The following is a 27,158-nucleotide window of genomic DNA, read 5'->3' as shown; positions in this document are numbered from 1 at the left end:
CCTCTGCCTAATCTAATAATGCCATTCACAAATTTAGTTATAAGCTGAGGACCATTCCATTATAACTACAATATTTCTTTCTTTCTCCTACTTTTTCTTTTTCTTTCTTTTTTTTGTTTTTTGTTTTTTGTTTACATAGATGGAAGGATATTTTAATTTCCTTGTTTGACCACTTTAAAAAGTTTTTGGAATGCTCCATAACTTATGTGAAAAGACATACATCTCTAAAATATAACATGTTAATTTATCGATCACTCACCTAAACCAGACTTTTTTAATCGTTTTAAGTGTTGATTCGTTTGTTTTCCAGTGGGAGATTTTTGCCCATGTTTCATTTCTTTATCTGAACTGTCTGCTTCACCATTTTTAGATTCGGATCCTAAAAAAAGGAAATAGTTATTATGCCATTATCTTCCTCTTGCTGTCCTTGAAAAGAAGAATCTAAAATTGTTTTAGGAACCATAGATACAATCTTTCTTTCTAAGACTTAATATAGTACCTTTGGCCACAATCTGATTCCCTTACTGGATAAAGAGAGAAAAGCCCAATAAATCAATCAAACAGGACCAAAAGCAAGAACAGATGGCTTAATAGCAGAATCAAAAACTCAGTTACTGATCTGATAGCTTTTAAAATAGTCTAATCTTTTGTAAAAATCCATGAATAATCTTGAACAGTACGATGCCAGTGAGAGATGAGACAAAACAGAGACAGAATGATGAGGGAAGAGGGGATTCCTGGAGAAAAAGAGAGATCAGACCTTTATGAATAACTTTATGTTGAAGCAGGGACAGAAAATGCAAACATTAATAGAATAATAAATACAATGGTATACAGCTGAGAAAATGACAAGAGGTAAATTGGAATGAAAGGTCAGGGCTGCACCGAGGTAAGAAGAATATTACTAGAACACAAAACTAATAAAGGATTCCAGATTTTGCAGGAGAGGATTGAAAAACAAAATCACACTCATGGCAGAACTGCTTTTGCTAGTGTTTCAAATCAGCATGTGCTTCACCATTAAAGCTCAGTAGTCAAAAGCCAAAGCAGCAACAAAATCCACCTAGATTCACCAGTTATTTCCTCATACCTACTGACAATAGCAAATGAAGTCATTTCATGATGACTTTATTTCTTATTTTTTTTTAAACTGGGTAGGACTCTATATTTTTGAATCACTGCAGAGTCAAAGATATGAAAAAAAAATAAACCAAACCTCAAGTGGAAGTATTATTCAGTTAAAAAAAAAAAAAACATGACATCTCTCTCAGTGAGAAAGTCTCCTCTGAGAAGAAACTGGCCAAGCATACAATATTTTAGCTCTTTACCTGAAGGCGGATCCGACTGCTCATCAGACACCTTTAATGGTGTCAAAACAACACGAGGAACAGTCTTGTTTACCATCATTGAGACTCCATTTCTTCTTTTCTGCTGCTGCCTCAAAGCCTATAAAACATGATAATAAAATATAACATAAAAATGTAGCCAAAATGATTCCTCATGATTGGATTAAATGATCCACTTGCCCATCATTAGCTCAAACCTCTTATGAGACTTACATTCCACAGAGACCCTAATTTGTCAGGATTCTTATTAGACACCTTCATATAATTTTTCCTCAAAAGCATAAAATTGGGCTGTGGCAAAGGGTATAAACCTGAGACCATTTCAGTATAATTCTAACAATAAAGCAGTACTTAACGGTTTGTTCTACCTTAGCAGTGTGGCTTGAGAGCCCATGGAATTTGAAACTGTGACTCCCACGTAAAATAAATGTAAAATAAATATTTCAAAACCAGGATAAAAATATATGTGTCTGCACTCCTCTTGCAGGTGCGTCATCTCCAGTGCACGGCTCAATCAGTTAACACCGAGTGTCATCAGTATGTACAGCATGTAAGAACTACAGTATTGATGCATTCACTCAGCCGTGGGGAGCGCTGCACAAAATCACTGAACATGGCAGGAATCATTTATTTCTGTGAAGGGAATCAGTCCTAATCTTGGAAACCTTGCAGCATTTGGCTTCTGTCTGCTTGACTTTGGGCATTAACCTTCAGAACACGAACAGGACAGGGTTCTGGCAAATCCAGGGGAAAAAAACAGATATGAGAATAAATCTGTCCAAATGGGAGTGCTTTGTGTTTCCTAAATGGTCGACCATGGTGATGATAATGTAATAAAAGACATTTAAAAGTTTTGAAATACAGCTTTATCTAACTGATCGCTTTATGCAGAAAATTACCTGTAATAAAAAAAAGGGGGAGGGTGTCTTAAGCACATGAAGCGGAAGAGACATTAAATTCACAGTTAACAGGAATGCTAAGACTCCTCGAAAGGTTAAAAGGCTGGCCACAGACGGTATGAAGCCTTTTTATTCTTGATTTCTGTGCAATTTCTACCAATTTTACAGCATCTCAGTTACTTGATTAATGATCTCTGACTAACAGTTGTCAGAATTTCCTGAAATACTGCATCGACTATATATTCCCTTGCTGTCAAAAACGATGTCAGGTTATTTGCTCAGGGTATTAGCTAAATGTTCAACTTGTTGACCATAAGATTTAGCAATCAAGTAATTACAGAACTGAAAACTTAAATGCCACATAAATGAGAGAAGGCATATTCAGACAAGAGTTAAAGCCAGATGAGAAAGAAAGGCTGGGGCAATCTATCATAAATGACACAGATACTGATGATTACACAAGACATGTTCCCTTTGATTCTTATGCTTACAGAGCTTTTAAAAAGTATCAGGCGCTGTGGGGGGACAAGAGGTATAAAGATTAATAAGATGCTATCCTTCTCACCTTTAGCCTGCTGTCAATAATATGGCAAATGAGAGCATATGTGCTATAAAATATTTAAGACATTTACTCTTTCTTCCAAGGAGTATACATAATTGCACATAAATTGTGCACATACTTGCATAAATCTCTCTAGTCCTGTATAAGAACTCAAAGCACTTTATAGACATTAACCTAACAATCCAATAATGTAACCAAATGAGGTAACATAGTGATTTAAATTATAATTAAGTCCACCTTTGTTCACAATGTAAGACTTCACAAAAGTACAAACAGAAGTAAATTTTTAGAAGTTATGCATTACAGATTATTCAACTATTTCTCTTGGCAAAATATTATGCCCTAAAAAATATTCAGTGTGCATGTGTGTATGTGTGTATATATACATGTGAAGTCACAGAATTTATTTTAGATAAATTTTGAAAAAATGAGAGAAACAAACTAAAGGTCTAGAATCTACAATCAAATATCAAAGATGGGCTGGGCATAGTGGTGCAGGCCTATAATCCCAGCAGCTAAGGAGGCTGAGACAGGAGGATCTCAAGTTCAAAGCCAGCCTCAGCAAAAAGTGAGGTGCTAAGTAACTCAGTGAGACCCTATCTCTAAAAAAAATACAAAATAGGGCTGGGGACGTGGCTCAGCACTCCAGTGTCCCTGATTTCAATTCCCAGTAACCCTCCCCCAAGAAAAAAAATCAAAGATGATATGCCTTTTTGAAGGATTTGTGGTAAATAATAAATGAAATAATGAAAATTTGGACTCAATTTCTAGAGCTGAAATAAATCATGATAGAAAAAAATTTTAAAAGAATAAAAAAAGGAAAAATTTTAAATTTTAAGGTCTGACAGGATAAAAGAAATTGCTAACCATTGCCCATTTGCATGATTTGTTTTCTGAATATGTACTTCATACTTAAAAAATTCAAGCAATATTTCTCAACACAATATTTTTCTTTTAAAAATTCTGTCATGCAACACCAATTGCTTATATGGACAAAAACCAAATGACCATCATGTAACAAAAATTAGTATTCTAAATATATTAAAAGTATTCATGCATATTTTTGTTTTATCTCTAATAAATATCAAATTTATTATTCCTAAATGATATTTGTAGGGGCTTAAATAAGCGGAAGCTCGGAAGTGTCTCTTATTCTGACACTAGTGACAGCAGTGAAGCACAGGCAGGTCAGCAAACTCAGGCAGGTCAGAGCTCAGTCATCAGAATAGGAAAGGGGCATCTTCATTTTGCATTCTAGACTTACAGTCATGTTAGAGTGAATCTGTGGTCGTTTTCAGGAGTCTAGCTCACTTTCCTGGAAGCAAGATTCACTTGACATGCCAAGATTCACTTGGGCATGGTGGTGCAGGCCTATAATCCCAGCAGCTAGGGAGGCTGAGACAGAAGGATCTCAAGTTCAAAGCCGGCCTCAGCAGAAAGTGAGGCGCTAAGTAACTCAGTGAGACCCTATCTCTAAATAAAATACAAAATAGGGCTGTAGATGTGGCTCAGAATTTCCTTCCAAGCATATCAGAATATTGACTGAGGGAGAAAACCAAGGTCACCTCCATTGAGATGCCTGGAACCTCCTGGGTGACCCTTCTCAAGAACACTTCTGTCTACGAGGCTCCTGGTCTCTTGTAGTGGAGTGTGCATCCTCCAAGTAAAGACCACTGGCTGTGTAGAGGCTTCTTGGGGTTTTTTTAATATATATATAATGTAACTATGCTTTCAACTTCATGCACATCAACTACTCAAACATGCTGCATATCTCTTTTTCAAAATCATCTAAAAAATCATGGAATCCCTTTGGGGCCATGGTGACCTGCAGGTGAGAACGGAAGAGACTGCAGTGGGCAAGAACACCCCACCACCCCCATCAGAATGAGCTGTTGCTGTCTAGATTTTTAGATGAGCTTTCCTGTTTTGAAATCATGTTATCAGACAAACACAGATAACTATGGGCCCAATTCAGTCTAAGGGCAGCCACTTTTAATTTCTACTAAATACCATTCCCCACCATCAAAATAAACAAGTTTGCACAATGTAAGTATTAAACTACCAAGTATGGGTACTGGCTAATATAGGTCTTCTAAGTGCTGATCTGCAGAGAAACTGGGGACTCAGCAGAACTCTTTTTTTCATTTGTTGGTGGACCTTTATTTTATTTATTGATATGTGGTGCTGAGAATTGAACTCAGTGCCTCACACATGCTAGGCAAGCGTGCTACCATTGAGCTACAACACCAACCTCTACAGAGCTCTCTTAATGGCTGTGTGGTACAATGGTTACAAGGTTACAGAGGCAAAGAAAGGCTTAACTAACTAGCTTTATCATACTGGGTAACTGAGTTGGACAAATGTCCCTAAAAACCTTTGACAAAAGTGTGGGCAAGATGCTTCAAACAAGGGCTGGGGATGTGGCTCAAGCGGTAGCGCGCTTGCCTGGCATGCGTGCAGCCCGGGTTCGATCCTCAGCACCACATACAAACAAAGATGTTGTGTCCGCCGAAAACTAAAAAATAAATATTAAAAAAAATTCTCTCTCTCTCTCTCTCTCTCTCTCTCTCTCTCTCTCTCTCTCTCTCTCTCTCTCTCTCCACTCTCTCTTTAAAAAAAAAAAAGATGCTTCAAACAAGAAAGCTACAGAATAGCATTTTAGCACAATTTATAGCACAAAGTAAATACTCAATATATGCTGTTTTGACATTTCTATAATTTATCCATGCTACAAAAATAAAATGATTTTTTGAGGATTTATTCTGCTGAACTACCATGTAAGCACTGCTGATTCATGGTACTGAACATAACAAAGTTTTATTTTAATTATTTTATATTTTCATGAAGGACTGACAGGGAAATGCATAAAATAAGCAAAATAATTTCACACACACACACACACACACACACACACACACCAGTACTAAGAATATTATGCCAGAAAAAGTAAAGATAGTGGAGTGGGGTGTGGGAACAGGTGAACTAACCTGGATTAGGAGGTCAGAAGAGGCCATGCTGGTGGTGACAAAGATAATGAGACCCCAGCAACAAGAAGAACCCAGTCATATGAACATTGTGACATCTGTCATCAGTAAATGAAGCAATGACCAGACCCCTAGCAGGACAGGTCTTTGGTGGTTCAGGGAATGAAATGAAAACCAGGGTGGCTGTGAACGAGGACTAGGAAATTTACAGAGATGGTGAAGAACTACTCTCAAGATGGCTGCCCAGATGTTCCAGAACAGTGGACATAGGTTCCTTGCAAAGACAGCCCTGTGAATCTGGTCCTTTCCCCATAGCTTTACATCACCGTATTTGCCCTTCTGCCCAAAGATGGAGACTAGGCACAGAAAACAGGAAGCCTGGGCTATCTTCCAACAAACACCTGCTATTTGCCTTTATTCGTTTATTTGTTTTATATGCAAAGGCTGTATTGTATGAAATGCATGGCATCTCACACATCAGACAAGTGTCTTAGTAATTCTCGATCATTTTGAGCTGTCCCTTCTATATCAGGCACACGTATACCCTTTACATTAGCTCTTCTCTCTGGTTGATACACTCTTCCCTCAGAAACCTGGGCAGCTCATTTCCTCACATACTTGAAGGCTCTGCTCAGAACACATTCCCACTGTATCTCCATCTCCACCACCGACTGTGCTTTATTTTTTCCCAAGGACGTATCACCTTGTAGTACACTATAAAACATCATTTTCCCCATCCTGGAAGGTAGACCCTATAAAAGACAGGAATTTCTTTCCTTTTTTTCACTGACATGCACCAAATATATAGAAGAATGCCTGCAATGTATTAGGTGCTCAGTAAACATTTACTGAATTGAAATGAAAATTCTCAAAAATAAGTTTATCAAAATAGAAAAACCCTCATTTATCTCTCGAAAATCCGTAAGTGCTTTATCTACAAGACTGAAATCAGCATGGAATAATCAACAATTAACTTTTTTCTTCTAATATTCTGTTCAAAATACTCTGACCAATTCTATGGCCCATTCCTGAAGAATATTTTATGTAAAATGTATAGTTTCTTGCATCACCTTTGAGTATTTCTACAGTCTCATTTTCAAGTCTGAAAAGATGGAGTCAAATAAAAAACTTCCCTCTCCGCTCCCTAGGCTATGCCTATACCTCAGATCAGAAACTTTATTAGGAAAGACATTCCTGATTTTTCTCACCCCCCATTTCCTCCTCTTTTCTTTCTAGGTTCCCCACACACCAGCACTGAGAATGAGGAGTAAAAATAAAGATAAATTTGTTTTAACCAGTACCATCATACTTGTGGCATCTGAACCTTCAGGGAAGCAAGTGGCCTCCTGTGAGATTCTTAGGGCTGCACTAGTGGGGACTTCTTCACGGGGAGCAACTGAAACTACATTCCACCTGGACATCAACCATGCACCCTATGATCCACCTCCAGGACTCCCCTAAACATAAGACCTAGACACCCGGGCTCTTCTATCTAGAGAGGCAGGCTTCCTGGGCAAGGTCTTAACAAATCCACCACGGCTGTCTAACTGTTCAGCACCCACTCAGGCCATAAGCACACTCAGTAACCTTGCTCCACTGAATACAATATATCTTGATTCCTTCTGCTCAGTCATTATGGTAAGCCCTCTGCCTACAGAATTCTCCAAGTCTCATAATGCTTCAAAATATAAGAATACAAGATATGGAATATTCCCTCCCCCTCTCTAACACCTCCCTCCACTGTGTGTGTGTGTGCGCGCGCGTGCACACACACCAGTAATCAATCTTGAGCTATTTTTCATATAGCGTTGGGGGATGATCAATAGACCATCTGGCCTCTCTTAAGTTTTCTGGGGCTGTGTCTAGCACTTCTCTTCAAAATAAGGAATATTTGTATCACATTTTCAGCTCTGATTTCTACAAAAATTCCAAGAAAGATAATTCTATTACATATTATGTTACAAATGTATGTTACATGCAATTTAATTTAAAATTATCTAAATACAAGTGTTCCATGGTCTGAAAAGTATAAGTCCACAGAAGAGATCAAGAAAATAGGACTAGAAGGGCTACTTTGGATAGCTGTGGAGATGTGCCCTGTAAAAGGGCACCTTAAAAGAGGGTTTTGTTGCTTTCTGTTGTGCCATCTTTGGGAGCTGGGGTCTTTTCTATTCCACACCAGGCCTCATCAGGTAGCCCTGATCATTAGTCTATAACATGGATTTGACATCAATATTATATAGTCAGTCTTACTATTTCAGCCAACATTCATTTCACGCGTATAATATCAATAAGGTACCTCCAACAGCCTTAGTTGTAATTTGCTATGCTAATGGTTATCTTATTGATCAATTTTATATCCTATCATTTTAAACCCAGAAAGCAGCAATATTATACCAAATACATAAGCAGACAGCAAGTATAAATGCAGTCTACCAATGTGACCAAGCTGGTCACATTATAATGTTCTACTGCTCAAACTAGGTAAAGTGAAATTTCTGAATCCATGACGTTATCAGGAGGACTATAATTAGACTTACCAAGCTTGATACTTCTAGTTACTACTCAATGAGAAAGAGGTTTCCAGGCTTAAGCTTGAAAAAAAAACGTACATTAAACTTTACAATTACTGGAAACAAACATAAGAAGCTAAATCAGTCTAGAAAAATAAAGATTATATCACACATCAATTCAATTCTGGTTTTAAGTGAAAGGAAAGAAATCAAAAGATGCTGACCAAACTGCTTCTCTTGAGAGACACACCACAATGTTTTCTTGTTTAAAAAAAAAAAAAAAAAGGTGGAGGGGAGAGACCCTTAAACAAATATTTCATTTTTACACAGAAATCTTATGAGATAATTCAGAAAAAAAGAAAAGAAAGAGAGGAAAAAAGAAAAGAAACCATTCTAGTGTTTACCCTAATGGAAAAATAAAATGGGGAATCAGAAATTTTTGTGTTAACTGGGAATTTAAAATTAATGCTTGCTTTATTTTAGTGGAGAAACATCATCAACAAAGTGACTTAAGAATACACTGAATGCAATTAGCCCTCACCAACAATCTGAAAACATCACACACTTCAAATGCTAACACTTAAATAATCAGAGATACATACACAGAACACAGCTGGCTGAGTCAGGTACAACACACACTCTTGCGAGTCTGGGAAATGCTGACATCCGTGTTTGGAAACCACTATGGCACGCCACAACCTTGGGCATTCATAGTCCTGGTCAAACATATGAACCTAAAGAAGCAAAGCACTAAGAAACTACCTGCCTTGCATTACCAAGAAGGAAAAGGACCTGCACTTTTGTGAATAAATTCTCCCACTCTAAATACATAGTGAGGAAAGTGCAAAGAAGCACCAGAGACAATGTGAAAAGGTGGCATCCACCTGTACCCCACCACTGCGGCAGAGCTCACCCTCCTTTTTTCATCTTCTTTGTCTGCTTAAAAACTTCCAAAACTTAATCTTTCTTAAATATCTATCTTTAAAATCCAAAATCTAACCGTTTTATGCTTTTTTAGGATCATGACATCTAAAATACCAAAGCGGAAAGAAGACAGGGAACAAGGTAATAATCAACCTGCTACTCTCCAGTCTTCTGCATATGTGTATGCAGAAAGAAACCCACTGGAATAACAATGTATTATTCATGGAATTATGCTCAACATGTGGTATTAAGTAATGTTCTGATGATCAGAAAGTAAAATGGAACCAATAATTTGGGAGCAATGAGAATATTCCATGTGAAGAGTCAGGGCATTAGAATTAGCATGCTGCCCAACCTGTACCTACAATGCAATCAACAATGCAGGGATGTCAAAGAACCCACTTGCTAGCATGCTTTAGGTGGGAGAAAGATTAAGGACTATGGGGCTAGGAAATTATTACTAGCTTATTTTGTAAGGAGATTTAAGTTATTTATTTATTTTTTTTTTTTGCTATACTTATGATGCTAAAAGCTCCTGGGTTCTTAAGGGATTTTTGTTCTTGTTCTCACCTACTTTTTCCTAAAAATCTACATCAGCAAAGCTATAGATGGATAACTAAAGACCTATTGAATCAGGATATATTTCTAATAAAATATTAGTGACTTATATATTTGAACCTAGGCTATTAATATACGCTGGTCCTAAACGTGAGCAGTCTGTTTAGAGATGGTATTCTAAAGGACTATATTATATTGCTGTCTTGATGCTATACAAATAGTCAAGTATATAAATTTTTTCGAATCGTGCCAAAAACTTGATCTGCCCTACTTAAATTCTATGTACTGAAAGGCAGTACTGGTGAAGAGGGTAGAATATGAAACTATAATTCTGGATGCAAATATCATTTCCAATATTCAACTGCTGGGTGATCTGGGACAAATTGTCTAACTTCTCTGGGCCTTAGTTTCCTTATTGGAAAAACAGGGATAAGAGTAAACACTTCAAAAGAATTCATATAAGGATTAAGTGTACATGCAAAAATAAAGGCATAATGAAATCATCAGCTAATGTAATTATCATTAAGGTCATTCAACTAATGAACTTTGTGTGATAATGACTTGTGCTTATATACAGACACACAAACCATATATTCCTAAGCACAAAGCATACACATTGACATATATGTATATATTTGTATAATACACTTTACAAAATATTATAGATGGTCACAGTCATTCGACTATCTGAAAGAAAAGAAAGCTGCAATCTTGCTGTGGCTGTTACAAATTAAAATGCCATATGTTCAGTCAATTTTTGAAATGCTGTCTTTAAAAATTCAGCAATTACAGGGAATCTGGGCAAAATTATGCAAGGACAGCTTTTCTTCTAAATGTATTTCCAATATGAATTTGATTATTAATCAAATATTAGCATATCTGCTACATATTGAGGCATATTCTCTTGCTAATTTGCTACGTGGTTATAAAATAGAAGTTTTAAGAAATGAATAAATAACTTTTCTAGGGCATCAAGAAGCCTACAGGACAAGCAAGCAAGTGGCCCTTCTCACGAACATGCTCCGTAACAAAACAAAACACTGCTAACCCAAAGTTGTATAACACTTTAAGACTTATAAAAAAAATGTTCAAATAATGTAAAACTGAAACAAAGAAAATAAAAAATAATGACACATAACAGTACAGACTTGAATCTTTATTTTCCCATCCACATACTAGAAGATTTCACGATGTGCACATTTTCCAAATCACTGCACTTCACAAGTGTGAGTTACATTTATGTTCCCATTCCATTCCCGTTCCTGTTTCTTATATGTCATGGATACAAGTATCCAGTTTTGTATCGGTTTGCTCCATCCTGCTTGATATTTTATTATTACCTACATCTTATTTGCCACCTGAATAAGCATTTGCTCAGATTTCCCTATCTACTTCATCCTTTATTTCACCAATTAATTTCAACAGTAATTATAGTTTTGTTCTTTGGTCTCTAAAATGTTCCCAAAAAAGCATGAGGGGCTGGGATTGTGGCTCAGCAGTAGAGCACTTGCTTAGCATGTGCGAGACCCTGGGTTCAATCCTGAGGACCACATAAATAAATAAAGGCATTGTGTCCAACTACAACTTATTTGAAAACAAACAACCAAAAATAAAACATAATATTAATGGAAAGCTGCCCCAAAGATATGTGCAGGATGAAATACTATTATTACCTAAAAGATAATATTAAGAATGGGAATGTTGCAATTTCAATAGTTAATTCAGAATGAAAGGTAATATACTTCTCTCCAAAAATCTTAAGGTTTTTTGTTTTTTTTTCTATGCTTGCTTATCTACTACAGCGAGAAGGGGGGTGAGAACATTCCAAGTCTAAGAGGTTGGGTGTGAGCATTAAGAAGTTTTAGAGGTTGGTGAGGCTTGTTTCTTTAATCAGCTTTATTTTAGAATACATGGTTTCTCTTTCTTTACTCATATTACCAGAATGCTACCTTTATTTATGTCCTGGTTAGAGTGAACAGATTAAGGGATATTGGGACAGAACTCTGATCAAAAGGAAGTTGTAAGAGGAAAGCAATTGAACAGGAGCAAAGCAGGCCTTCCACTCACTGCTAGGATGATTAATATATCCTCATGTGATGGACCCATCTAACCACAGCATCTCTTCTTTTTCTTCAAACAATTCAGCACTTGCTGGAGTGACAGTAGTAGCTAAGGCTTCCTGAGTGATCACTATGGCCCAGACATGTCCATGTGCTTCCAGTGCATCACCCCAGTTAACTCTCAGATCAACCCCGTATACTATCATGTCCACATTTTCTAGAGAATGTCTTTGAGAATCAGAGAGGAAAAGCCGCTTATCTAGATTCACAACACAGGTAACAATGATCCAACCGAGGTATATCAGTGCCCAGAGCCAACCTTAAAACTGTTACCTCTCACCACCACCTCAACACAAAGCCATGTGACACGAAAGTGCATGTGACATTAGCATGAGACCATGTAACTTCATACAGCATCCAACACCGCATATTGATAGATATTCTAGATGTAGGTAGATATTTGTAACAATAATGAAAAAGAAAATTATCTTTTATTTTTATATAACAGATAAGCACGATGAGATCATAGAGATATTATTTTCAAATTATGCAATATATTTATGAACCCAACTGGTTTATATGAACCCAACTGGTTTACACACACCAACAAAAATCTTAACACAAGTTTTTTTGTGTGTGTTTCCAAGAACATTCCTCCTCTATGTCAGACTTGAGTCCTCAGCCAAGCCTCTCCTACTTTTTACTGTGGACTAAAATGATTATATTAAATATTATGCAAGGAGTTGAACTCAGAATATGTCTGTTGCTTTCTGATGGTTTGGTTCTTATTTATTTTACCTGATCAGCAGAACACATTACCTTAGGTAGGCAGAACGGAAGGAAGAGGACAGATGGCAGCTCTCTTACCTGCTTGAGCGCCTTTTTGGTGTGCTGCTGAAAGGAAGACACTAGCTTGCCCTGCACTGCTGTGTTCGTGAGGCTTGAATCTCGAGTGGAAGATGCTTCGTCGGGTACCTGCTTTGCACAAACTAGAAACAGAGAGAGATAATGATATTACTAATTTGAATTCCTTTTTTTTTACCTCCACTGTAATTAACTCACTTGGAGCTTTTTCTCCAATTGAAAATGGATACTTAAAATAAAGCAAAATAGCACAGTAAAAAAGAAAAGTTATCTAGATTCGAAGAGAAGGGATCATTTAACAAATGTGTGGCCACAGTTCAATTTAACCTCTTTGGGCCTCCATGTTGCCTTACCCACTAATGTATGATAATTTTTATGTCACAGATCTATTGTATGGACATAACAAACAGAACAATACCTGCCTCTGAAGTTGTAGTTGGGAGTCAGTAGACACTATCTGAATCTGAATATGGCAACTGAACGATGCACAAACTGAAGAAAACTATCTACATGAGCAAAAATATTTTAAATCCACCCAGCTTCATAGATATAATGTTTCCTCTATTTAATGACCCTTCTTCTGCCGAATCTATGACCTGCTGCGACTTATTTCTCTTCTCCTATGGGACAAGACATGTAGAATGGAGAGGGAAAAATGAAATCTGAGATACTTGTTTTCAAATCAAGACCAATTATTTTTTAAGAAATGGTGCTCTCTACCGATTGCAATGTAATCTGCCCATTTTTTACCAGAGTCAGATTTTCCCTTGGCCTGTTGTACAGCAGTCCAGTACATTCTCCCAAAAGACCACTTTTTAGGAGAACTGATGTCTAGACATGGGTGACCAAGGAGCTTATCTGGAAGCTAGAACTCTTCCTTCAGTCCTGCCCCAACAGACAGACAAGGTTTAACACCTGCCATGATCTTGGCAGGAGCACTGACACAGGTCTTTTTCTGTGTATACTGGAAGAAAGGGAGGCATTTGGAGAATCGAAGTAAGGAAGTACTATGATTAGTAGTAGCAGAATGAAGGCATATGTCAAAGGCAGGAGGCAAGAGGAAGTTAGATAGAAGAAAATAACTTGAGAACATATTGTAATTGCACAAAACATGACTTTTTAAGGGCACAGGGTAAACAGTATGTCAAGAAAACTTTCCAAGTAATGGTAACATGGGGGATTCTGAACAGGGTTTTAAAGGTACGTAGAGGAGTAAAAACTATTATACTTATCAATCCCCAGCACCAATAATAATAATAATTATAGTAAAAAATTGAAGCTATGCACATACATAGTGCTGAGAAGAGTCAAGTTTCTTTCTACAGACTCTAGCAAATTTTGCCTATGAATGTACATGTGGCTCATGAGAAGAGAATTTGGGGAAATCAAGCATTAATCAAGCTTTGTTTTAATTCAGAAAGCAATCAGGAAGCCAGCCATATGAATGAGTTTAGGAAAATGGTTGTTAATTATTAATCTAGGCACTTTACATATGTGATCTCATTTAATTCATACAGCTTGCTCGAAAGACAAATGGGTATTATGTTCATGTGGAAGAGAGAAAGCCAGAGCTCAGAAAGGCCAATAAGTCACCCATGGTCACACAGGCAATGACACAGCAGTGCTGGATCCAAGGCAAGCCAGGTCTAGTTCTGGAGCCCAGGATTATTCCATGTAAACTAGTTGGCATCGAAAGCCAAGATCAGATGCAGGAAATTCCACGTCTAAAGAAATATAACTGAACTGCATGATGTTGCAAATGCTAAAACAGAAAGTTTCAGAAAGGGAACAAGTCATTTAGCCCCTGGCATGAAAAAATTAAGAATTGCAGGTTTAAATATAATTGTATGGTTTCAAAACATCTGCACATATAGTGACAGAAGTCCTTAAATTAAAGATCTAGTGATTTTTTTCTACTTGATACATTATGACATTTTTCATTAAGATGGTGTAAATGTTCTATTTTAGAACATTTTTAAACACTGTTCGCATAAACCATGTATGGTTTCTAACACCTCTCCCTGAAATTATTACTCATTTGTAATACTTTGCTGAAGCTTACTTACCAAAAAATATTAGAAATAATCATCAATTTATACTCTAAAGATAAATCTACTGTGTGTGTGTGTGTGTGTGTGTGTGTGTGTGTGTGTGTGTACTGGTTTATACAGATGGTCTTTTCAATGTGTTGAAGTCTCTACGAAGTGTGACAAATCAGGGAAGTGACAGAAAAGTGGCAGACAGGATACGTAATCCCAAGTAGACAGACTGAAATGGATATAATGTAAAAGTAAAGGGTGCGTTAGCAAATATATTTTATTACTTTCACATTCTTAGAAGCACTTGCACCTAGAAAACTGAACACTTACTGATTAGAAAGGAGAACCAAATGCAATCCGTGGGTATTAAGGAATTTATGGAAAATATGAGAATGTTCCTGCATGCTGGACCTCTAAATTCAAATTTACTACCAATTTACTTGGGAAATGCTTTTATTCATGTCTTTCAAAGGTAAACTACAGTACAGCAGGATCAAATAACAACAAACTCTGTCTATACAATTAAAGCCTTTGTGTCCCTCCTATTTTCTGACTGCTAACTAAGCGGTGCACAATCGACTCTCCTGAGGATAACACTAGCTCACCATTTTGCTCTATTTCTCTCTGATCTAGGAAACCATCCAATATTGGGAAACCACATGATTTAAATTTATGATGACACTGTGTTCACAGTGATTCATATACATTTATATACACTGTTTCCAAAAGAAAGATTCTGTTCAATTTGGAGCCCAGAACTTTATAGGGAAGCCAGGGCAATGGAGTTAATGTCCAGCCTTAATGAATACTATGAACCTAGTTCTCAAAATGATTCATCTTCCTCTACCCAACTCTATTTGCTTTATCTTATATTCCATTCCAGACTCAATGAAGCACTATGAATATTCCTGTATTAAGTAGCCATTTTTCTCCCTGATTGCTCTTTCTGGAACTTGGTCCTCACACATTTCTCTGGGTCAAACCATTTTTCCCTAATTATTTTCTGCTGATAGAATGACTATAGAATCTTAAAGAAAAGTACAATGTTATCAAAAAGTACAATATATACATGATTCTTTCCTTTGGGTTAAAATTTAAATTTTTAAGGAAAAAAAATCAAAAAAGAAAATTACTGATGGGGTACCCACATAATTCATCCACAAGCTCCAAGAAGGAGGTGTGTATGTGTTCTTTTAAGTAATGACAAATACAGACTCTTATCATGAATATATGAATCACTGGGTAATTGAACTGTACAGGGTAACGCAGTTTCATTCTCTGACAAAACACAGGGTTTTCAGCCTTTTTTAAAATTTATTTTTGAAGCTTTCTTAATAATAGATGGGATAAATAACTAAGGGCCTATTCCAAACAGTTCCCTGAAAATTTATCTGAAGGACTCAGTGTAGCCTCTGAAATTCAAGCCAAAGAAAAATTAATGCTAAAGGAAGGATCAAGGAAAATCCCCTGTAAGTAAAACTACAACAGGAGCCAGGAAACTGAAGAATTAGGACAGATGTTTTATCCAATAAATATCAAACACTGACATGCAGTTTAGAAACGGATATCTTCTTGGCATTCAGGACAGAATGGGAGCTATGTTTTTCTAATTGGCAATTGGCATGATCACAAAACTACTGCCAGAACTTTATACCTCGAAACCCCAAAAGACAGCCTGCCCTTTCCATAGGTGTACAAACTGCAGATGAAGAAACAAAAATAACACTGATTTTCCCTGGAACTTACATTCCTCAACACTTAAAAAAAAATGTGTAGAAATAGTATTTCTGTCTACATTTTGCTTGCCTCCCAAAATTAGGTGAGCAAAACACATAGTTAACGCCAATCTTCTGATATTAGACCAGCCTATCATCTACCTCACACTCCCCCAAATCTCCAAAATAACCTGTTTACAAGATCCAGGAGCAAAGACAGGTGGATGTAACCCATGTAACCATGAGGCAGCTTCAAAGCCGAGGGACACAGATGACTATATTCTAGCAAAACTGTGGGTTTATTTCTTTTTCTTCAGCATCCCCAAGTTGTCATCTTGTCTCTTTTTCACTTAGCACTCAATTTGAGCATGCAATTGAACTACAAAATGTGGATTGGGACCCATGTTTAAAGTTGCATGTTGGACAGAGGATACAGGTGGTATCCCCTCCTAATCTCACTACTAACCCACTGACTGGTGTGCAAGAGGACACCCACAATTCTAACTTTGACCTTTAACTCAAGACACACACACACAAAGGGAGAAATCAGAACATAAACTTGCTCTGCCACTACTTCTATTCTCATATCTTCCTGATTTCCCACCATCTCTGATCCATTTACCTGCTATGTTTATGCATTGGCTTTGATGATCCCTCCTCTAGATTCTCCTCCCCTTTACTCTACCTAGCAAACTCATCTGGGCAAATCAAACTTCAAAGAGCTTCCCACAAAGCTTCCTAGAGTATGAATGAGGCCAACTTGCTTCTCCTCTGACCATGCTTCCTTGGAACCTAGTGGATGAATTCTTGACAGTCCCTGCAGAACTGGGACCTGTGTCCCCTGGCTCAGCAACTCAGGGACTGAGAATCCCTGCAATACTGGGATCTGCACAAATATGGGCTCAGAGCAGGCAAACTATAAATGTTATTAAACTAAAATTTTTAATTTTATTTTCATTAAATTTGTTTAAAGAATCCATTGTTGAAGCTAACTTTCAATTACTCTTTTTAACCTGAATCATGGAAGGGGAGGTCAGCAAAGCTAGTTTTTATTCTGCAAAAGCATATATATAAAAATAGAATTTAAAATTTTTGAAAACAGAAGCCTGTTTTCAAAAAACTCTCTAAAATTATCCTAAAGTCAATTAGGGAAAAATATAAAAGCCAAACCACAGACCTTCCTATGAAAGTCTGTGGGAAGCTGCATGACTTGCCACTAATTATAGATACATTTCCCTCTGCTGTCCTTACTCATTGCCTTATTTTAAGAGGAAAGTCAAGAGTTTTGTGGTTTTACATAGGGAAATAAAAATAAATAAAATTTAAAAGTCAAAATTAGAAATCATTATGCTATGTAAAATTGCAGGAGCGGTGTGGGGTGCAGAACTACACACAGACCAGAATCTGGACATTATCATTATATAGTAAATGCAACATAGATATTTTGTACTATTAGTTGCTATATATCCCACACTAAGCCACACATCCCCCAGACAACTGATGTTCAAACATTTAATAAAGTCAAGTAATGATACATCCTTTGGCCGTTTTCACTTTTTAAAATTTTTTTTAAATATTTATTTTAGTTGTCAATAGACCTTTATTTTATTTAAATAAAATCAAACTAAGAATCAAACCCAGGGCCTCACACATACTAGGCAAGCACTCTACAATTGAGCCACAACCCCAGCCAGAACATTTTCATTTCTATCAGTTGTCCCTCTAACTACTACCTTTCAATTTTCTGAATAGTAAAACCATATTCTCTAAAAGCCCAACAGCTTTCTATAGAAATATAGGTTTAATAATGCCTTAATGAATTAAAAGAAAATTAAAATTAATTCAGGCACTGTGACAAATGGGTTTTTTTTGTTTTTGTTTTTGGTTCAAGGTATTGAACCCAACAATAGGCCACATCCCCAGACCTTTTTCATATTTTACTTTGAGACAGGGTCTTGCTAAATTGCTCAGGACCTCACCACGTTGCTGAGGCTGGCTTTGAACTTGCAATCCTCCTGCCTCAGCCTCCTGAGCCACTAGGATTACAGGCATGCACCCCCACACCCAGCTTCAATTATATTTTTAAAGAGGGTTGGATCTTAGAAGTTTGTTTTTTCATTTATTATTAATTCAACTGTACAACTTCTAATGAGCACTTTTCTTCTTGTCAAGCACCAGGGAAAATGTAGGGAAGAAAACTGTGAACAACAACAAGATGTGAGGTTGAGGCCACGAAAGTTTTCTAAGGTTTTTTGTATCCAAAGAACAATGATGTGGAACCATTGATTCTGAGGAAAACTATGCCTACAAAAACATAGTGGTGATAACTACGCTTTGTTTTGAAAGATCAATAAGCAGATAATTAAAAAAAATCCCCAAATAGCAAGTAATCAAAAGAATTTAGTTTAGATTTTAATATGTTTTATATACAGAACTTAATTTGAAATTGTATGCATTAGCTATTTTGGATATATGCAGCAACAAACTAAATGTTCCAAATTGTAAAAATTGACCTAAAAAAGAACATGGAAGCCCATTTGACCCCAATTAAATCTTTCTTGGACTCCATTTCTTTCAAAGAAAGATAATTCCCTAATTCCTTTTGGATCCAGTCTGTGGAGAGCTGCCCTCTCTAAAAACATTTCTTGTTCCAAGATAGGTATAGGCATTTGGGCTTAAGCCATTTTTCTTGCTGCTTTAAAAGAAAACATTCAAAGAATATGCCAAGAAAAACTAGCAATTACATAGAGCAATACTAGCAATAAAATAATGGAAATAGCAATTTTTCCCTAAGAAACTTTCAAAGGACAAGGAGTCAAAACATTGTAGTTATTGATGTTCTTGATAATATTTAGAGCAATATTTTCCATGAATAAAAGAGACCTAATATACCTGAAATTTTTACTATACTTTAGGCTTCGGAAGCAGATTATATAAAGTATACAAAGCCTAATAAAGCTCTTTTCTTCTTCAGGAGAGGTTTCCAGAAAAAATAAATTAATTAATAAAAAGTAAGTTGGGCACAGTGGCACACACCTATAATCCTAGCAACTCAGGAGGCTAAGGCAGAAGGATCACAATTTCAAGGTCAGCGTCTGCAACTTAGAGAAGCTCCAAGTGACTTGTTGAGACCTGGTCTCAAAATAAAAAATAAAAAAAGGGCTGGAGATGTTGCTTAATGGTAAAGTACCCCTTGGTTCAATCCCCAGTATCAAATAAGATGGTCATTAAACCAACAAAAAAGAAAGTGTGTGTGTGTTCCTATGAGATGCATCATGGTGACACCTAAATGATTTTTTTTTTCATGGCTAATACAAATACTGCAAATGATGTTCATGTGTCGCTGTCCCAGAACTGGATATACCACAACTTCATTACAATGTCCACAAAAGGTTCACTCAAATTTGCACTGGATAGGACACTGTTACTACATAGGTACCTAGGAAGAACATTTTACCCATGGAAAATGTAACTATAGAAATACTTCCTACAAGCACTTGATTTATCAGCCAAGCCAATTTAGTGATACAAATACCTCTGGATATTCATCAACATACCCTTCAGATACAAACTAGAAAAAGAGGAAACTCAAACTGCAAATCAATATATTTAGTAGGAAAACCCTATCCTATTGGTGCCAGCTTTGAAACCTAACCCTCCTTCCACCACAGAACCAATAAGAATTTCTCTCCCAGAAGTATGGAGAGTCATGTAACAGCATGTGTGTGTGGTAAAAATATCAGGGGCTATTGCTTTTGCCCTGGTACAACACCTGGGATCTTCCATGTTGCGTCAGTTTCCTAAAACAGCTGAACAGACATAAAGCAATCAACCTAGAAAATGAGAAATAGAAAAAGTAGACAGAAAGGCTATCAGCAAAAGGTTAGCATGGGTCAAGAGTAAATGCTTCACTCACAGACATCATTACTAATTACTTTATACCTCAACATATATCAACTCCAATGTGTAGCAACAGGGAATTAGGTAAGGGACCCAGGTGGCTCACTGAGAAATGGTTATATATAGTCACTTAGAGACAGAAGAGAGAATGGATCATCTGGTATCAATGAAAAGAACTTTTTTTTTTAAGAACATGGGTGCTTTGTTCTTACATACAAATCACAGACTGTATAAATCAAACAGAACATTGGCTAGTTAATATGAGTAATTGGGGGAATACCTTTAATTTTGTTTTTATTTGAAAGGGAGTTTGTTTTTATTATGAGATCATACTCTTTCCAATTTTTATCTCTTTATTATGAAATATTCTTCTCAACACAAGAAAAAGGGGAAAGTACATTTAAATGGGTCACTTTATCTGCAATGAAAAGAAAACTTTCTTTTTTTTTTTTTTTACATGTCTCTGGACTGTTAAAACTGACTAAAATCCATTTATACAAGAACAAAGTTCACAGTTCAAGGGGAAATATGTTTTTTTTAAAAAAGAGCCCCTAATGGATAAAAGAAATGGAAAATAGTATCTATAAGTACTGTCCGAAAGAGTTGAAGTAAGTCACTTGGAGAAGTTGAGGTGGAGGGGGTAGTGACTGGATAGTAACCAGCTGTTCGCTATCATCAAAGTGGGGGAAAAGGAGGAAATTAGTTTAATTAAAAGCCCAAAAGATTTCAACAGAGGGAAAAAATTCTTCGCTATACAGGTTATCAAAAACATAGAGGGACAGATATTAGGAGAGGAGGATTTCTATCCTGCTGGACATCTGCTATTGGAATAATGTCTAATTGAATTGACGGGTTTAAGAAAAACACTGGCATGGGAGAGGACCCAGGCCTGAATGATCTTTTGAAATCTCTCATGCTTCTTGTGAACTGTGAAATCAGTGGGCTGGGATGAAAGGAGGGAAAATGAGAAAGAGTGGGCAGAGGAAGTTTTATATCCTGCCAACGGTCATTTCTGACTGTAGAGATTGTTCTCTTTGTACTTTCTTCCATGGGTAACTAAAACAACATAATTTTCACATACTTAAATTTCTTTAGGCCACCAATGTGGAGCAGGTGTCTCCATGAGCTGCTAACAAGATTCTGACTAAAATGCAGAGATGCTGAATGAAAGACAAACTAACTTAACCCAGGAAAGTAAGGGAGGCTGGTGTAGACCCTGGAGGAATTTCGTTTACTCACAAGGTTCTTAGGAAGGGCTACCAGTTGCAAATTGATTGTATTTTCTCTTCTCCCTCCAAACCTACCAACACCTCCCAGCACACCCCACCCCAAACACACCATCCAATATAAAACCACACTAGGGCATTCACAGGTAGGTACCGAAAAAATCTCCACCAAAAAAAGACCACGGGGAAAGAGACCCTAAGTAGGAGAGCAACCTCTAGAGGTATTCTGAACATTCCCTTCCTGACTCCTCTATCCCTGTGTCATTTTGCTTTCCTTTCCTGTTGTGTGAAAATGCTCCATAAACTCTCAGAGTAACAACTCCCTGGGGGTCAGAGCCCGGATGGTGCCCCCTCACTTTCCCCGGGAAGCCCCTCATCTGTATGTAATTGATGTCTCAACAGAGATCCTAGCCACACACTTCAGGCCATCTTAAAGTACTTTTCACGTTTGATAAAAAGACCCCTCAAACTGTGGCCTCTGAGCCAATGAAAACAAAGAATGAGCTGAATAACGTTTCATGAAGTTAACAGAACTCTGCCAAGAATCACACAATCAGAAACCCACTTATAAAACTGGCCATAAAGAAGAATGAAAAAGGGCCATATAAAATTCTTGAAATGTTGGAATCAATATTTATCCTGGGATCTAAGGTCTAAAACATAGGATATGTGTTCTCCATTTTTTTTTCCCTAAATGAAGACTTTTAAAATACTAATTCCCTTGCTTGAGTGTTGCTTCCTCCCTGAAAGCCATTAGGGTTAATAGCTAGCATAACCTTTTTTGATCTCTGTGGATGAAAATTGTACATTCTCCGGTTTCCTCATTTAAAAAAATAAATAGGATGGTTATTGTTGATTTTAAATTTGAAATATATGACCACTACAAAAAGGGAAACTCATTTTTGTTCTTGTTAATCTAAGTAAAGGATGAAGAGAATGAAGACTGTCTACTGATGATATCATTTCATATAAAATATGCATGGGTTCTCTGTAAACCAGCAGCACAGTGTAAGTCAACTTAATGTGTGAGGAAACTCAGGGTATACCAATGCATTATGCTCAGAAAAAAAAAAATATTCTGACACAAACACACCCACAAGTCTCTGACTAAAACAGACCATAAAATTAATAATTTCTTTGGGTGACATGGATCTATACTTACATATGCATAAATGGTCATGGGTTGTCAACACAGATACCTCAAGTGATTCACCTAAGTCACTCTTCAATCTCTAAGCTTGTAAAATTTGAACAGTTTACTTTCTCAAGTCTATACTTCCAATGCTTATTGACAGACTGTTCAGAAGCCAAAGAAACATACCCATAACCACAGTTCTGTGTCTCATAAATGCTACTACAATCAATAATATACCCCTTTTCCCACATTGTAAAAATTTTCAATGAATCTTTAAAAAAACATCTTAGCAAAGCATCTCCCCTTCACAAAGAATGTTTCTCTGGGCGATGATTCCAAGAAGACGACTAAAGCCCCTTAACTATGTAAGAACTTCAGTATTAATACCTAGCATCAAGCACTAAGGTTTCTCTCTCGTTATCTGTTTTTATAAAATACTTTCTTCTCCTGTGCTTCTCTGCCTGCCTCTCTAACGGAGCAGCAAATGTCAATTAATCTTCATTAATCTGAAATAACTCTATGGTAGCAGAAGCTTATTCTTTCAATTGTGTCAGGGGTATTTTACCAATTAAAGGCTATTATTTACCTCAATACCCTCTACTCTTTCACCCAAAGGGACGTGGGGGAGAACACAGAAAAACAGATGGTGGGACCCTCCCTCCCCTCTCCCCCTAACCCCCTCACACTCACATCCACACATGTACCCCACCTTCTTTATTTGATCAGACTTTCAACATGTATTTGTACAGCTGTAAAAAGTATGGAAGGTCTATCCATTCTAACTTCTGGTCAAATATGTATCAGAGCAAGGAAATCTCCTAAAGCAGTTCTCTTTCCTGGAATGGGTTACTGATTCATAAGCAATCACGTGGTATCCTGTTCCTTCATTTTTATAAGCCAAGGGTTCCTCTTTGTCAGAGTCTCATGTTTATGATCAAAATAGATGTGGTCTAATGTTAGGCAAATTACATCAGCAACCACCAGGCAGTGGGAGCCTGACCTTTGGTGTCACACATATCTGGGTTCGTGACATGAATGAGCCATTTAACCTCTTTAAGTCCGTTTCCTCACTGGTAATAAAATAACTAAAAGAAAGTAAAATAAAAGAGCCTAAAATATTACCTACTTCAGAGAAATGTTGCAAAGATTAAAAAGTATAAAAGTAAACAGTGTACAAAGGCTGGACATTGTAAACACTCAATACTTTTTCAGCTTCTTGGTCTGAAAATGTATCATGAGGCTAGATTAATAGGCTACACCAGAAGTAGGTGACAGAGATGAAGAAGAAATATGCTTGTCCTGCAAGAGGCAATTGTGGTTTGCAATAAGATACAAAAGTGCGCAAGCCAAGGAATACTCAAGGAAATAAGTTATTTACTATTCTTTCAGTGATTTCCCATAGCAATTTCCCTAATGCAACTTCAAAGGAGAGGCCAGGAAATCTATCCAGGTCACATTAGTCAGATGTGTGCCTGTGTATGGATTATTCTGTGCAGTACCTATTCACATGTCAAATTAGGAGGTTTGCTTACCCCTTTTGGTCCAATTACTGGCTAAGTCTCAACCTATCTTCTACCCCTTCCCGATTCTTAACACCCTCCCCTCCATCTCCTTTTAGGATTGATTCAGGATGAGCCACAAGCAAAAATCTTCTGCAACCTCCAAGTTTCTTCTGAACATCCCTTTACTTCTTGGTTTACCTGACTCTCTCCTATGGATACCACTTCCCTGGAAGACTCTCAGGTAGCAGGAAGTCTTTGTCTTTTTCCATACATCTTATATCACTGGGCCTGGAACATGGATAGGTGACATATGTTCTCCTGCCTATTCCTTCAGACCATTCTCCCTCCCTGTTCCTTAGATGCCTCCAGAAGTGTATCTCATTTCATCAGAGGGCATTACCAACTATTCCCCTTAATTGTACTTATCCACCAACTCCTGGGTTACTCTCACTTATGTTATATATTAGAAGATTCTCTAATATATTAGGCCAGGACCACAATCAGTTTTTACAACATCTTTGTTCTAATAAGAAAAAGCAGGGCTGGGGTTGTGGCTCAACGACAAAGCATTTACCTAGCATGTGTGAGGCACTGGGTTCGATTCTCAGCACCACATATCAATAAATAAAATAAAGATTCAATGACAACTATACAAATATTTTTTTTTTTAAAAAAAAAGAAGGACAAGGAAACCTTTCCTACAGGTAGACCTGCCCAATCCCATGATGCTAAGTTGAGCAAATGGAGAGGTGCTTAACTCCAGCCACTGATGGTCCCATCATCCAGAGTGAATACTATGCCTAACCATTCATGACACCATTAAACCTAGCCCTTTTCTTTTCTCTCATCTCAGACACATAATGTTACCCTAAACTCAATGTCATGAGCTACACTCTCACATGCTTTTCTCATTTTCTCTATCATACCAAATCAACAATCTTTCCACCTCACTGAGACTTCCACTTCCACACCATCCCTCAATTAATTGTGTCTTCACTTAGCTCCACATCCAACTTAAATTCTATGGACATTCACCTTAACTTCTCCAGTTCATACACCCTCAATTCTTTTATTCCTCGATTGCTTCATTTGGCACCCTCAATTCTTTTATTCCTCGATTGCTTCTCGTCAAATCTAGCTGGTGTACTTGTCTGTACTTGTACAGTGATCCTGAACAGAACAGGGGGACTGGTGCCATATTAAATGCTGACTGGTGCCATATTAAATGCAAGATTAATTACCTTAATGAATGCCCTTAATGCAACAAGATTGTCTTAGACAAATATTTTACATCTTCTCATTATATGTACAAAACCACTTCTATTCTCAACCTCAGCTAATGAACTTATTTCCCTTTTCTTAGAGAAAAATGAGGCAATAAGAAGGAAAATTCCATAAGCTTCTTCCACAAGTACTCGCCGACATTCACTTCTGGTGAAATAAGCTGACTCTTCCTATTGCTCCTTTCCTGACCTCAGTCATCTCATCAAGCACAGAGGAAACAGCACCTTTTGCATGTTATCAATTTCTCCTCCTCAATTGGAACTTCTTATTAATAAGCAATTATTCTAATATTTATTTTCTATAAGAAAAAAAAAAACACCTCTCTCTGGATTCTACTTACCCTTTTTTCCTCACATTCTCTTGAACCCACTCCATTCAGGGTTTCTTAACTCCACAGAAATTGTCAACGTCAAGTTCACCAATACCCTCATGTTCTGATTTGGTTATAAAGTTCCTGTTAATGCAGCAATATTCAGAGGAAAAAATGGATACTGAGCTGTAACCTAATCAGCCAACCCTAGTTTGAACTGATGGGCTGGGTGGTAACTGTTGGCAGGTGGGGTGCTGCAGGGGGCTTGGAACACTGAGGTGTGCCCCAAAGGTGCAACTTCCCTGTGGCTCCATCCCCCACACCTGCTTTTTCTTCCTGACCTTGCCATGAGCTAAGCAGCTCCACTGAGCCCTCCCCAGGATGTGCTGCCACATCTTGGGCCCAGAGCAATAAAGCCAGCTGTCTATGGACTGAGCCCTCTGAAACTGTGAGCCCCAAATAAACTTTTCCTCCTATAAACTGTTCTTGTCAGGTATTTTGGTCACAGCGATGAAAAGCGAACCAAAACATCCCATAAAACTAAATCCAGTAAAAAAAATTTTAATCTTCAGCATAACATATCAAAATCCCTGACATATGTGAATCACTTTCCTCCCAGAAACACTTATCCTCACTTGGTTTCCAGGACAGAAAACCTGTTCTCCTGTCCATTTATCCATAGTCTCATTTGCTGTTTCCTACAATTTCTCCAAACTCTTGAAATTCAAGAGTCCCTCAGCTCAGTCTTTGAGCCTCTTCTCTTTCCATGCACTTTCAATTCCTTGGTGTTCTCATTCCATTTCATGCTACAAATACCGTCTATAAACTGACTGCTTTCAATTGTGCATCTCCAGCAAGGTCTTCCGCTGGAGTTTCAGATAGGTAAGTCAGTCACACAGCATACCTACCTGCATGGTGAACCGGAATTTTATAATCAATGTCCAGCATGAGCTCATCAATATCCATCCTGTCCAAAACTACTACTCTTATAAATTCTTCCATCTAAGCTAAAGGTAACACTATTCTTCTCTTTGCTCACACTCAAACTTTGGAGTTAGTTATCCCCAACTCCTTTGTCTCCTATATACACATTTATCTGCCAGCAGTTCCTGTTGGACCTACCTTCAAATACATCCAGAATCCCATCGCTTTTCATCATACCTACTGATACTCCTTTCATTCAAATCAGTTATCATCTGTCCTCCAGACTATGGCAATAAGTTTTCTACCTCATCTCCATATTTTCGTCCTTGTTTTCATCTTTTTATTATACTTAGTGATCCTGATAAAATATGAAATTGTCTTTGTGGCTCAAACCTATAATGGCTAATCTCTCT

At 37.3% G+C, this 27,158-nt stretch overlaps 1 protein-coding gene across 1 annotated transcript in view; it reads right to left on the bottom strand.

The window, feature by feature from the left end:
* The window catches only part of ASXL3 (ASXL transcriptional regulator 3), a 166,276-nt gene that overhangs the window by 67,273 nt on the left and 71,845 nt on the right, over positions 1-27,158 (bottom strand). The window contains exons 5-7 of the mRNA XM_081263304.1: positions 12,714-12,835; positions 1,329-1,446; positions 260-379 (exon numbers count right to left, since the gene is read on the bottom strand). Coding sequence (XP_081119430.1) covers positions 260-379; positions 1,329-1,446; positions 12,714-12,835 — 360 coding nt within the window. The remainder of the gene's footprint in view (positions 1-259; positions 380-1,328; positions 1,447-12,713; positions 12,836-27,158) is intronic.

The sequence above is a fragment of the Spermophilus citellus genome (genome assembly GCF_964194105.1).
Source record: "Spermophilus citellus genome assembly, chromosome: 12".
In the NCBI taxonomy this organism is placed as follows: Eukaryota; Metazoa; Chordata; class Mammalia; order Rodentia; family Sciuridae; genus Spermophilus; species Spermophilus citellus.
The sequence above is the reverse complement of the archived record's forward strand: the minus strand, read 5'-3'. Positions and strand labels throughout refer to the sequence as shown.